Below are 13,814 nucleotides of genomic sequence, written 5' to 3' on the forward strand. Positions count from 1 at the left end.
ATTACCCCTCAATAACCCATGGGGTTGGTTGATGGACCACTCATTAGCCTCTTCATCAATCCAGAGGACCAGCTACTGACTGTGTGAAATGTTTTGTACTCCAGGCACAGCACCTGAACAGTTGAAGTTGTGTCTCCTGTCCATAGATCAAAGCTAGTGCATAGGTAGATCAAAGCAATAGCTTTGATCTATGGTCTTACACTGGCCTTCTCCCTCGTCTTACTATCTTATTCGGTTCCTGAGTGTACAAAAATTGAAATTGTCAAGGTCATCATCTCATTTTCATCCCCTTTGCCGCCTTAGTAATCTGATTTTTGTTTCATCTTTCTATCTCACCTGCCATTATAAAAGAAAAAAAAAGAAAACGGAAGAAATAAATTGAACGGTTATATTTATCCAGTGATGTGTATTATAAAGTTATTTTCCATTTAACGTCACCAATTATAGATTATTTTCACATTTACCGCTGAAATATTGAGAAGATACTTGCGGTGAGGCAGCAGCCAGCCGAGCCTCACCATGGATTGCGCAATGACTCGGCTAGCTGTGCTGTAGCAGAGCAGTGAGACCATAATGCTATCCCTCTATATGTCGCTGTTAAAATGTTCAAACACGATTGCCATATTAACAAAATTTCCATGGTTTAGCTAATGTATATAATGTAATGTTTTTTGTCAACAACTGTATGTGTGTAAAGTCTTTCTTGAGTCAAGCGATTCTAAAACAGCTCTGAAGAGGCACTAAGTGAGGTACACAGTTCTCCTGCCTCATGGTAGGGGGTGCTGATGACCCCAGGAATTCTCCCTGGGGTCCTTGACCGCAGAAGAAGTAACAGAAATCTACTATCCATAGTCAGCAAGTCAGGGGCAGCCATTCATTTGTTTTACATTCGCCTTGCCTCACTATAAAAATGGAGAATTACATATCTCAACTGAAAATTTTTTTTATTAAAATTTGGGGGGACAGGATGCAGGCTGGGGCCAGGGTGCGGAGACAGGAACAGGCTGAGGCCTGGACTTTGGAACAAACTGGGACTAGGACTCAGGAACAGGTTGGGGCTCGGATTCAAGAACAGGCTTGGGCTCGGACTCAGGAACAGGCTTGGAAGCCGGCGCTGAAACAGGCGTGGAAACCAGTACTGGAACAGGCTCTGGGACTGGTGCTGGAACAGGCTTGGAAGCCACCGTGGTAGGCTTCCACAGCCGTATCCGGTTGAACGCCGAGTCCGGATCCTGCATTATGCTTACAGTCCGAGCAATCAATGCCCGAAGAAAACCAGGGTCTACTGGTTCCCTTTTGGTTCTGTGCCAGATTTTACTGTCAGTATCAGGAACAGGATCAGGACACAAACGCAGGACACCGGCAGAGAAGTTTTCCTCCATATTTTATTCAGGCAAATCAAAAATCAAGGAAACACAACAAGACTCACAACAAGAATACCACTAAAACTAGACACAAGAATGTCAGTACAAAACAATCAGGCACCAAACCAAAGGAGAACCTGGCTTAAGAAGTCCAAGTCCAGGTGTTGACATGAGGGACAGGTGTGGAGACGAGACGCCGCCCAAAAGTTCAGCCTCTCCTCCTGCCACACCCCAGCGCAGCAGAGCAACAGAGCAAACAGCAAATCGTGACAAAACAAGGTAATCCAACTGTTTTTCTTTTTGTGCATCATTAAAAAAATCTTTCGCACAGTTGTCACAGTGATTTCACTGCTCACCTTCTTTGTGGTTTATTTGCAGGTTTAACAAAAAAAGATTTTTGATAACAGTTATGAGCTTGTTTCAAATTACTGTTAAATCTGTCACCTGATTGGAAACCTCATAATCTATCTATAGCTTTTAAGCAGTGCATAGGCTTAAATACTTATATAACCGTGGTAACATGCAGCATATGCATGAAGAGCTGTTAAAACTGCTGTGCTTAAAAATTGTAAGGCAGTGATCCTGGTTTACAGCGTAGCACTAATGTTTATCATCATTTATTCATGTTTGAGAAATAACTTGTCTTGCAGCTACTTTAAACATTTTTAATCGACCACAGACATGCTCTTAGTGGAATGCATGAATGATAAATAAGACAATTACAGATTGTGGGCAACTTTTTTTTTATAAACTAGTAATATCTAATATAACATTTGTACCATATTTTACCACAAATAGATGAAATGTTAAACTTGTTCAGCATCTTATTACTGTCACTCTGACATTAAGACACCAGGCCAGAGCAAATCAAAGTTGAAGAATGAGCCCCATTTAAATGGGTATAGCAGCGCCCCTGGTTGTCCTAAGTTACCAAACAGTTTCACATCAGTAAGAAACAGTTTCAGTCTTACCATGATTTAGTTCTCTTTTAATGAGTAATAATCACTGAGTTCCATGAGTTGTAAAGAAAAGCAGAAGTAAAAGGGAAGAATGCACCACCCAAAAATAACTTCTATTGGCCCAACGCACTGGCAGCAACTATTTGTGGATTTAAGGATTGAAGAAAATGTCAAATATTTGCATCATTCCAACTTTTCCGTTTATTCAGTGTTTGGGCTGCGGGTTTAGCTCTCTGATATGAAAAGCAGCCGCAGACCCACTGAATGGGAGCATTCTTCATGTTGACGAGTCACTTCCCTGCGCGCTGCGGTCCCGGGTGGGATTCGTCAGCCGGACGCGCCCACAACACTTTCAGTTCTTCTGCGCGCAGTCCGTTGGATGGTCCCACGGAAAGACGGCACATGCTGCAGAAAACACTTTTGGGTTTAGGAGGATCACATTTATCCGGGAACTGCCGGCGTTTGCAGCGCGATTAAAAGAGAACGCTTCGTTTTTGAGGTAAGTGATGAACGAACAGCAGGCTTGTGTCGTCAGGGAGCGAACAGTGTGTGTGTGTGTGTGTGTGTGTGTGTGTGTGGCACCCAGTCTGGCTTTCAACAAGCTTTTTGGTTGTTGTGTTAACAATGTCTCTGCATAGTGTTCTTTTCTGAGACTTGTGTCATTACGTAGTCGTTAATTCTACATTTTTGTCTGTTGCACTAATTCAGCTTTCAGTACATCGGCCACTTTATCTGATTATTCATGATAATGTGATCTGTACCTTTTCTCTTTAAGATAAAGGAAAATATTTTTAATCCTATTATTGTACAGCGAGATATATTTTTTAAAAAGTTTCTATTTTCTTTGTAGAAATTTTAATCCGCTGTAACTTTGAAAGTATTTTGCTTTCACGATGTCCAAGCAGTCCTAGTTCTTTTCAACACTTTTTAATGATCCATTTTATTTATCTCCATGACTTATATTTGAAAGTCATGTTTATTGTTTGCTCAAATGTTGTTGTTTTTTAAAAAAAAAATCAGCCACATAAGAATATATTTGCATTATGCAGTAAAACATAGGTATCAGCAGTCTGGTCTCCATGATGACACAAATACCGGTGACTTGAAAGTTTACAAATCTAGCTGCTTGGCACCTTGGAAAAGATGGACGTCGTGTAACAGTACGGTATGTTCCAGTGTATCCGTGTTCACCAGCAGAAAAAAACCCCCCAAAATGATTCATGCTTCCAAAACAAAGGCTCTGTCTGCTTCATCTGTGGGACATCCTTCTGTCATCGTTGTTGATCCAGATGCATGTTGCCTTTATGTCCCAGGGCTAGTCCAGACACACCCAGCCTTCACTTCAACTCAGGAACTGGTTGGTTGGAAAGAGGGACAACACAAACAACCGGATTCTTTTAGGAGGACAGTCCAGAGCAACCGAATAGAGCGTAAGGTGAGGACAGTCGCTAATGACAGTGTATGTTTTTCACTGTGACTTTGTGTCTATGGATCATTTTAAAGGAATAGTTCATATCAATTTCACTGATATCTTGCAATTTTTGCAGCAATGGAGGACCTCAGCGAGGAATATGGAAATTACACCTATGAATACTACCTGGATTATGAAAACTTTGGGGAACTTAAGGACAAACACGGGCAGCAGGAAGCTATGCACATTATTTCAGTGGTGATCTATGTTATTTGCTTTGTGCTTGGTCTGATCGGAAATGGGATTGTGATTTGGGTGACGGCATTTAAAAGTAAGAAGACTGTAAACAGAACCTGGTTGCTTAATCTTGCCATCGCAGACTTTGTATTTGTGCTTTTTTTGCCTTTGTACATTGATTATATCCTTCGTGATTTCCACTGGGACTTTGGTGTGGTCATGTGTAAGCTTAACTCCTTTGTTTTAGTGATGAACATGTATGCCAGTGTTCTCTTTCTCACAGTGCTCAGCATAGACAGATACGTGTCTCTGGTTCACCTCAACTGGTCTCGCAGATATCGAACTGTAGCGAGAGCGTGGCTAGTATGCGGTTGTGTATGGTTGGTAGCTGCCGCCATGAGCTGTCCTGCACTCATTTTTCGTGACACTATGCGCTTACACGACAAGATTGTTTGCTTTAACAACTTTGATGCGCACGATGGACACACAATGGCCATGAGACACATTACAATAGTGGCAATTCGCACCACTGTGGGATTCCTTTTGCCTTTTACTGCTATATGTGTGACAGGCATTCTTCTGATTGTCAAATTGAAGCAATCAGGGGGCTCTGTTCGTTTATCAAGCTTCACCAAAACTGTTTCTGCAGTAATTCTGGCCTTCTTTTTATGCTGGGCACCTTTTCATGCTTTTAGCTTAATGGAACTATCCCTATATTCCTCATCACCCCTACACAACATACTGAGAGCTGGCTTTCCTCTGGCCAACAGCTTAGGCTTCTTTAACAGCTGCATTAACCCTCTGCTTTACATGCTTGTAGGCAAAAAGATGCGTCGTATTCTGAAGCGTGCGTGCTTTAACTTCACCAAGAGTTCACTGAGAGAACTCAGCCACTCACTGTCTGCCACTGAAGTAGAGTCTGTGCCAGGAGTTCACCAGGAAAATGTCCCGGATGAGCCTGTTGAGTCATCAACTCTTTGACTGCAGCTCTGCAGTCGCTCTCCTTTAAGAGCCTGAAAGTAAGACTTAGCTAAATGCAGGGGATTACCATAGCTGCTCCCTCCAGCTGTAGTGTTAAGATTTTCCTATTTTGCTTCATTTGCACAGTGCAATTACTCTCAGTGGAAAGGCTGAGCAGAGCGGTGTTTAACTTGCACTTGAAGTGTCTTTCCATTTAAGTTTCATTTGTGCAACCCAGAGAAGGAGGCAAAATAAAATAATAAGGTGAAAAAAGCTGATTCAGAAAGCAATACAAAACATTTTCAGAATCAGTTATTGTTTGTCTTTTAGTCTTGGTAAACAATCTGTATTAAATTGTGATGTTCTGCTGATTGAAACTTGTCTTATGTGATGTAAACTGAATGTCTTTTATAAGGACATATCTTACTACCTTTTGTAGTTTTATAGATGAATAGAAGTATTGCCAGATTATTTAGTCATTTATAACTAGCTGCTATAATATATGTATGTATTTACTGATTGCTGTCATTGGAAGCACAACTATGAACTACTGGTTCAGAGAGATATATTCCATATTTGTATTTGTCGTCTAATATTTTTTTATATCGTTTTATATTGAATGCTTTCTTGTGTGAGTATATTGAGATTTTTATAGTAGTTAAAGAAATATTTTAATATTTATTCTAATATATTCAAAATAACATATATCTTAATAAATCCCTTCCTATGAATACCTGTGGCTACTGTCCTTAGTTCAAATAGCGTTTATGTAGAGTATTCTTTGACCTTACTTCAAAAGAGAAATTGCCTTTGTTTTCTGTATATAGTCTAAACTCCCGAGTGGATTCAGCCCGGCCTGGATCAAGTCTGATGTAAACCCAGATGTGATTACATTTTAATTTCCTGACAGTCAAATTCAGTCATTTCCTGTTGTTTTGTTATGGTAACCAACTTTTAGGAATTACATCACTATTAGTTACCATTGTGTGGCTCAGGATCATTGCTGGTCCAATTGCAGCAGGGTGTGTGTGCAATTACTAAGTCATACTCTAGTTTTAACAAGCTCCTATACTTGGCGGTGGATAGACTGAGATAATAATTGCAAAAAAATATACAATAAATTGTAATCCTCTTTATCAAAGCAAAGCCACAAATCCGAAGCAGTTTCATACCGAAATGGTGTTTATTCATTGCTGCTTAAGTTGAATCTTGTTTTATTTACAAATGCAGGCTATGGCATTTACTCCGTATAACCGATAACATGTTCACCACACAAACTAAAATAAATGTTTTTAGAGCATTTGAATATCTCTGCTATATCTATCTTTAGGGTTGTCATCATCCGATGTCTCACATTCTTAAGCATGACATTTTACCATGCATTTTTGTGTTTTTCCACAACATATATGACAATAAACAAAATAAATAATATAGAAGTACTGCTCGTCCATTGTTACTTTAGACTCAGCTCCACTCCTTGATCCCTGGACTCTCTTATGACCAGTTTGTTTGTCACACATCTTGCAGGTTGTTATCAAATCGCTGCATCCATAAAAAAAGTGACAAAGGATTTTAGTGCCATTAAAAAAAAATCAGCCCTCCATCCATCCCAGAGACCAGATGCAGCCTGTCCTCTTGGTGTGTGTGTGCGTATGTGTGTGTGTGTGTGTGTGTGTTTTTCCTAGAGTGTGACTGCCTTTGTGACCGTGGTTTTAACTGTTGTGTCAAAATGACCTAAGGACAATCTTAGTTCTCTATACAGCAGCAGGGGCAGCAGTGGCTCAGTGGTAGAGTGGGCGGTTGAGCGGGTCGTCCAATGTTCCAAGATCAGCGGTTCAATTCCCGCTCCAGCCCAAAAACACCCGGAGTGTGAGCTGACAGTGGGAGGTGTCAGCTCATCCCCGGAGCACTGCTGAGGCACCCTTGAGCAAGTCGCCGTCCCCCTTACAAGCCGCTCCACAAAGGGACTGCCCACCACTCTACCTCCCAATGCATGCTTACAGGCCCCCTTGTGTGTGTTTGTGTGTATAACAGTGGCCTGTACACACTACCTGTAATATGCATGCGCGTGATTGATTGATGATTAACATATTAGAGTGTGCGTTCTTAATTTCCCTTCAGGGATCACAACAGTATATAAAATTTAAAAAAATTAAAGCAACCACAGAAACATGAATGACTCCTTCACATTTACTGGTAGCTGTCCCAGTATTAGCAGCAGCCACTGCGTGGCAGTAGCAGCTGATGCAGTGCAGCGTGTGGAGCGTTTCACACACGGCGGGCATTCAAGAACAACACTGTGAGCAGTGGGGGCCCGTGCCCCGGTGCAGCTGTGTGTAGAGCTGCGCCCCTGCTGCGACTGCAAGTTACTGGACAACCGAGCGGCTTGCTGCCGTTCTAGCACATCATCACAACCTGCCACGGACTAGATTAGATGAGTTAATTGTCTGCAAGGGGGACCGTTTATAATACATCATTGTTTGGGCTGCTACTGAATCGCAACATGTTTGCATAAATCGGGATTAAGTGTTACTTAAGTCGTGACGCAACGCTTTCAAGAGACGGTGCGCAGCCCTACGTCGTCGGAAATCTCATGAGGACAAACACTGACAAGGTAAGTGAAGTGGTCAAAATGCAGTTCAGAAAATTTAATCCAGTAGAATGACAATTTATTATCCGAGTAAGAAAGTGTAACGAACATTAGAAACAGCTTCTTCATGTTTAATGAGTTGGTTGGCTGTGTTGTGTTAGCTTGTTTGTAGCATGCTAAGCTACGTTCAAGGGTGCAGGTGTTGAGTTAGGTTGTCAACAGTAGCTGCGTCAGAATAACATGACAGTGTGGTGAGGTTACAAAGCTAATGTACCATTAGCCGTTTGCTAACGTTTCCTCGTCATATTATTCGGTTAGTTTGGCTACAGTTTGTTTGATATTGCGCTTTCGCCAAAGTGCCAACGATACACGGGTTGATTTAAAACGACTTAGAATTTAATGCATATTAAATTACCGTGAATAGTGAAGATTTTACATAATTTTACGAGACTGCTTCAAAGCGGTGATGTATTGTAACTGTCAGTGTTCGTGTGTTCGTCCGTCCGTTCGTATGTCCACCAAATATCTTCGCAACCTGCAGATAGAAAGACGGAACAAAAAGCACATGACGCAGGCAGCAAAGGGGATGGAAAGGAGATAAGATAGAAAGATGAGGGAGAAGACCAGTGTGAGTAAGACCATAGATCAAAGTTAGTGCTTTGATCTACATATGCTTGATCTATGGTCTTACTCACACTGGCCTTCTCTATATGCACTAGTCTACGCACTAGTCAGGTGCTACTTCCAGGTTACCCTGACCTACTGCCTTGTTGTGCTTCTAACTGGCTTCTGATAACATGTGATTTTGTTTCGGTGGCTGCATTAAGGTTTTACATTCTCCGATTTGGAACCCCTCATCAAATTATATTATTAGCCTGATCAACACGTGCAAAAGTCCAAAATTAGACATCCACTTGATGTCCTTCTGTCTGTCCTTCAGCATGTTCCGTTTGCCTGCTGCGAGCTGGGGTCTCCTTCCAGCTATTGCCAGAGGAGCTGCAACAAACTATGGTAACACCATGTAGCCAATTCCTCAACATCCACTGTGTTTGTTGTTAGCGTGCAGAACAACACTTTTTATATCACTTTACTACAAGTTGCACTAGACAATTGCTGGCTTGTATCTCCAATTACTCAGTGCATTATATTCTTTTTTGCTGTGAAATAGCATCCACTGTAAAGTAACACCAATTATTAATGTTATGTATGTTTCCTAAATTAAAATGTGGTGCAAAGAAAATGTGAAAATTGGATTTACATTGATTATTATCTGTGCTTGAAGCTCGCACCACAGCGACAGCAGCCGCTGTTAACCTCCTTGAGGTGTTTGTGGATGGGAAGTCTGTCATGGTAGAGCCAGGAACCACTGTGTTGCAGGTAATGACCGACTGACTGCGTGCAGCGACACGGGGGCTGAGTCACAGTATCATACGCAACACTGATTCAATTTTGTCACAGGCATGCGAGAGGGTAGGAGTACAGATTCCTCGCTTCTGCTACCATGAGCGCTTGTCAGTTGCTGGGAACTGTCGTATGTGTCTCGTGGAAATTGAGAAAGTTCCTAAGGTAAAGTGTTAACACATGTTTGTTTTGTGTCTGTTTTGGCTTTAGCACAGCTGACTTTATCATTTTCATTCATCTTGCAGCCAGTGGCAGCTTGTGCTATGCCAGTGATGAAGGGTTGGAACATTTTAACCAATTCTGACAAAACAAGAAAGGCCAGGTAGGACTAAACTCACGAGTCAACACATTTTGTGGTTGTCTGAAAATGTCACATGTTTGTATTCTTGTGTTAATATTTTTCTGTAATAGTCATACCTCCATTCTTAATGTTGATTACCCTCATTTTACTTTTCTTGACAGAGAGGGTGTAATGGAGTTCCTGCTTGCTAACCATCCATTGGATTGTCCAATTTGTGATCAGGGGGGAGAATGTGATCTGCAGGTAAAGAGTTGCAAAGCATTACAACCATGTAAAGTGTATTGTGTGTACATGACAAACATGGTTCTTGTTTCTCATTTAAACCTGACTAATAAATCTAAAGACTATTTGGTTTGAAGGACCAGTCAATGCAGTTTGGCAGCGACAGGAGCCGCTTCACAGAGGGGAAAAGAGCTGTGGAAGACAAGAACATTGGCCCTCTCATCAAAACCATTATGACTCGATGTATTCAGTGCACTCGTTGTGTTCGGTGAGTGTTGCACAGAGCAATTTGAGCTGCTCTCGTTTCCCACTGTGCAAATATGTTTTATTTATTTATTTAATTATGTACTTACAGCTTTGCCAGTGAGATAGCAGGTGTGGAGGACCTGGGTACCACTGGAAGAGGCAATGATTTGCAGATCGGCACCTATGTGGAAAAGATGTTTATGTCAGAGCTGTCTGGGAATGTGATTGATATATGTCCAGTAGGAGCCCTGACCTCTAAGCCATATGCATTCACTGCTCGTCCATGGGAGACAAGGTTTTTAGGCTGCTGTTCTACATGTTCAATAATATTTAATGTGTGAAAGGTCACATAAAATGGTCACATTAAATGCTTTTATGTATGCTTTTCTGTGTCCTGCAGGAAGACTGAATCCATTGATGTTCTGGATGCCGTGGGTAGTAACATTGTGGTGAGCACTCGTGGGGGTGAGGTGATGAGAATCCTGCCTCGTCTTAATGAGGATATTAATGAGGAATGGATTTCAGACAAAACAAGGTTATTTGAAAGCTAAGTTTACTTTAAAGAGATAGCCATAGATAGGTGTATGATGTTTGCGTTACCCGTGAAATCCTCCTTGCTTCCTTCCTGACAGGTTTGCTTATGATGGGCTAAAAAGGCAGAGGCTTACTCAACCTATGGTAAAAAATGAATATGGGCAACTGGTTCCCACATCTTGGGAAGATGTTCTGACCCATGTTGCTGGAGCAGTAAGTAATTTACGATAAAATTATTAATATGTATGAACAAGTGCTACTTGTAGTTTCATTTTACCATAGGTCGGCCTTAGCTCTATGCATAGCATCTGTTTTATTTCACAGTTACAGGGAGTTAATGGGAAAGATGTTGCAGCCGTTGTTGGAGGCTTGGTGGATGCAGAGGCTCTCATTTCTCTGAAGGACTTGCTGAATCGATTTAATAGTGACAACTTGTGTACTGAGGAGGGGTTCCCAATGACTGGAGCTGGGTATGACCACAGGGAGTGTTGAACAGAAGAAGTGACAAGGCCAGTTGCACTGTGCTGTTAAGTTCACACTTTTGTTATTTCTTTTTTTTCCCAGCTCTGACCTTCGTTCAAACTATCTCCTGAACACTAGCATCGCTGGTATTGAAGAAGCTGACCTGCTGCTTCTGGTTGGCACAAACCCACGCTATGAGGCTCCTCTGTTTAATGCACGGATCAGAAAAAGGTAATTACAAATGAAGGAGTTATGCTAAACACTGATAGTGTTCCTTAACATTATATTGGTGTATAATGCAGCTGGCTGCACAATGAGTTGCAAGTGGCTCTTGTGGGACAGGAAGTGGACCTGAGCTACACGTATGACCATCTAGGAGATTCTGCTGAGGTTCTTAAAGAAATTGCAGTGGGAACTCACTCGTTTTCTCAGGTAAATTTCTGCATACTCTTGGTAATGTGCTTAATGTCACAATCAACTTCGAGCAATCATATTTTATTTGTTTACCTCAAATTCACACATGACAATTTTCCTCTGATAGCTTTACAATTTGTACAGGGAACCACTCAAAACACCATAAAACCATGACCCCAACTTGAGTATGTTCTCCTAATTTTGTGGGGGGTTTTTATGTCCTCTTGCAGGTCTTGACTAAAGCAAAGCATCCTGTTGTTGTGGTTGGAAGTAGTTGCCTGCAGAGAGAGGATGGGGCTGCAATAATGGCTGCTGTGTCAACCATTGCTCAGAAAGCTCGCATCAGCAGTGGAGTGGAGGGAACCTGGAAAGTTCTTAATGTCCTTCACAGGTAATAGTTTGTAAAGAAACATACTTTTTTGTCCCCGTAGTGAAATTACTTTTTCAAAGATTAATTTTTGCTTTAAAAAATGTGTGCTGTCACATGTCTAACAGGGTTGCCAGTCAGGTGGCTGCACTTGATCTGGGGTACAAACCAGGAGTTGAGGCTATCAGAAGGAATCCACCCAAACTGCTCTTCCTTCTTGGAGCAGATTCTGACTGCATTACTCGCTCGGATCTCCCAAAGGACAGTTTAATAATTTATCAAGGTCAGTTGTTTCATGGCACAGAAGCAGAAATTCTTAGATGTATATGTGTCATCTGTTTGAGGCTGTCTAATTCCTGACAAAATTATTGCACGTGCAGATGAGTGGCAAAGGAAGAACCTGTGTAAATGGTTAGATACACCCAACGCATGTGCAGGGTGGATCATGTATCAGTATTGTTACATTATGAAATGAAGGAATGTCTTTCAATTTCTGGGTCGAGGAATGTTCAGAGGCTTTCTTCATCACTTTCAATGAACGGTATCGTACCTGTCCAGGTCACCATGGTGATGTTGGTGCGCCAATGGCTGACATCATACTTCCTGGAGCTGCATATACTGAGAAATGTAGCACCTACGTCAACACTGAAGGCCGTGCCCAGCAAACCAGAGTGGCAGTGACAGCTCCGGGTTTGGCAAGGGAGGACTGGAGGATCATCAGAGCCATATCAGAGGTGAACAACAAAGATAATCATGTTGTATTTAACTAGAATTAGCCGAGTTACTAATATGAAATATGACCAGATGTGGGGTATTGTTTTTGGCCTTTTAAAAGCTTGCTGGAGTGACTCTGCCATATGACACCCTTGATGAAGTGCGTGATAGACTGGCAGAGGTTTCCCCGAATCTGGTGCGATACGACAACATCGAGGACGCCAACTTCTTTAAGCAAGCTAATGAATTGTCTGAGGTGAGATGTTGTATTCATCCTGCTTGTGTTTAGACGACTACAGATAGGTACAAAATAAAAAATGTATTATAGTTCGCTTCATCATGTTCTCCTTGTTGATGGGGATCTGGTTTATTTCTGTCAGACAGGGGATCCAGCTGTCTTTACTGGCCCCTTGGTGCCTCCACAGCTTACTGTAAAGGACTTCTATATGACAGGTAAGTTAAAAAAAATCTAAATCCCCAGGAAATATGACTGAATTTGTTGTTTAAGGAAATTAATGTTAATTTAATTTTGGAGAAATAAATAAAAAATCCAAACACGGATGCAATGTGTTAAAAGTCTAGGAATTAAAGCTGCACCCTTTTTGCCTATTTTGACTGTTACAAGTTGCCTTTTTCTTTCTAAATAAAAATAAAATCCCAAAGAAAATGTTCTACATTATCATAAAGTAATCATTCAAGGTGTCCTGTGTTCACCTCACATATCATATTATGTTTTTTCCCTCACAAACACTCCTCTTGAGTGTTTGCTTTATATCCAGTACTTTAAAATTTTTTTTAAATCAAAAAAACTTCAGTAATGCTTAACTTTTGTGCCATCATTCCACCTACTGCATAGGGTTTTAAAATTAGTGTCTTGAATTTATTATTAATGCTCTTATTTTGGAATCCATAGCATCAGCATTACATTCTGATTTTCTAGTCAGACAGTTTATGTTGATTTGTAATCCTGGCAGTAGTTTGGAAGTGCTGACTTTAATTCTGGTTTCTAATCTTTCCCCACAGATCCGATAAGTAGAGCATCCCAGACAATGGCCAAATGTGTCAAAGCTGTCACAGAGGGAGCACAAGCTGTGGACGAGCCATCCATATGTTAGATCAAAGTGAATGACCACACTGTCACTGGAAAAGACACGCATACCGTTCATATATGCACAACTCTGCCATTTGCACAATCACAGAAGCTTATTTGTATTTTTTTCAAAACTTAAGTATATCCTGCTATTATAGTACATATTATGGTACTAACCTCCTTTATTGTCCTGCTGAAAATGTATGTGCAACTTGCATAGAAAATATGTAACATTAAGTTTATCTTCACCCCTAAGTTTTTTCCAAGACCATCAAAATCCTTCAGATTTACATCCAGTTTCCAGTCTTCCTGTAAAATTGTCAACACCAATAATATTTATATTTTCGTAAAGAGTATATACTATCAGTGTAGCCATGTGTGTTGTAAATAATAAAGCAGTGTTCTGCATGAAACCTTATTTTTTTCCCGAATATCCTATTTAGGTTTGTGAAGATTAACTAATATTCAAAACATCATATGTGCTGGTCCCATCTATTTATAATGTTCTGTTGTGATGCGATAGATGAGAATGGATGAGAACT

General features: G+C 41.0%; 2 protein-coding genes across 2 annotated transcripts; both read left to right on the top strand.

Annotated features, from left to right (window-relative positions):
- Positions 1 to 2,625: 2,625 nt before the first annotated feature.
- cmklr2 (chemerin chemokine-like receptor 2) lies at positions 2,626 to 5,664 on the top strand. Its single transcript, XM_068329320.1, has 3 exons — positions 2,626 to 2,822; positions 3,637 to 3,758; positions 3,871 to 5,664. The coding sequence occupies exon 3, from the start codon at positions 3,873 to 3,875 to the stop codon at positions 4,950 to 4,952; it is 1,080 nt and encodes a 359-aa protein (XP_068185421.1). The 5' UTR covers positions 2,626 to 2,822; positions 3,637 to 3,758; positions 3,871 to 3,872; the 3' UTR covers positions 4,953 to 5,664.
- A 1,599-nt stretch (positions 5,665 to 7,263) lies between these two features.
- On the top strand, positions 7,264 to 13,688 carry LOC137604803 (NADH-ubiquinone oxidoreductase 75 kDa subunit, mitochondrial-like). The gene is made up of 19 exons (XM_068328889.1): positions 7,264 to 7,545; positions 8,462 to 8,532; positions 8,804 to 8,898; positions 8,980 to 9,087; positions 9,168 to 9,244; positions 9,385 to 9,466; positions 9,583 to 9,713; positions 9,801 to 9,986; positions 10,092 to 10,226; positions 10,324 to 10,438; positions 10,550 to 10,695; positions 10,790 to 10,918; positions 10,990 to 11,119; positions 11,332 to 11,492; positions 11,597 to 11,751; positions 12,027 to 12,202; positions 12,304 to 12,438; positions 12,563 to 12,635; positions 13,206 to 13,688. The coding sequence occupies exons 2-19, from the start codon at positions 8,463 to 8,465 to the stop codon at positions 13,295 to 13,297; spliced, it is 2,196 nt and encodes a 731-aa protein (XP_068184990.1). The 5' UTR covers positions 7,264 to 7,545; position 8,462; the 3' UTR covers positions 13,298 to 13,688.
- Positions 13,689 to 13,814: the final 126 nt, after the last annotated feature.

The sequence above is a fragment of the Antennarius striatus genome, chromosome 12 (assembly GCF_040054535.1).
Source record: "Antennarius striatus isolate MH-2024 chromosome 12, ASM4005453v1, whole genome shotgun sequence".
Taxonomy (NCBI): Eukaryota; Metazoa; Chordata; class Actinopteri; order Lophiiformes; family Antennariidae; genus Antennarius; species Antennarius striatus.

Coding starts and splice junctions, on each gene's coding strand:
- cmklr2 (XM_068329320.1), top strand. CDS start 3,873: ATGGAGGACCTCAGCGAGGAATATGGAAATTACACCTATGAATACTAC.
- LOC137604803 (XM_068328889.1), top strand. CDS start 8,463: ATGTTCCGTTTGCCTGCTGCGAGCTGGGGTCTCCTTCCAGCTATTGCC. Junction 10,439..10,549: donor TGACCCATGTTGCTGGAGCA/GTAAGTAATTTA, acceptor TTTATTTCACAG/TTACAGGGAGTTAATGGGAA. Junction 10,919..10,989: donor AATGCACGGATCAGAAAAAG/GTAATTACAAAT, acceptor TGTATAATGCAG/CTGGCTGCACAATGAGTTGC.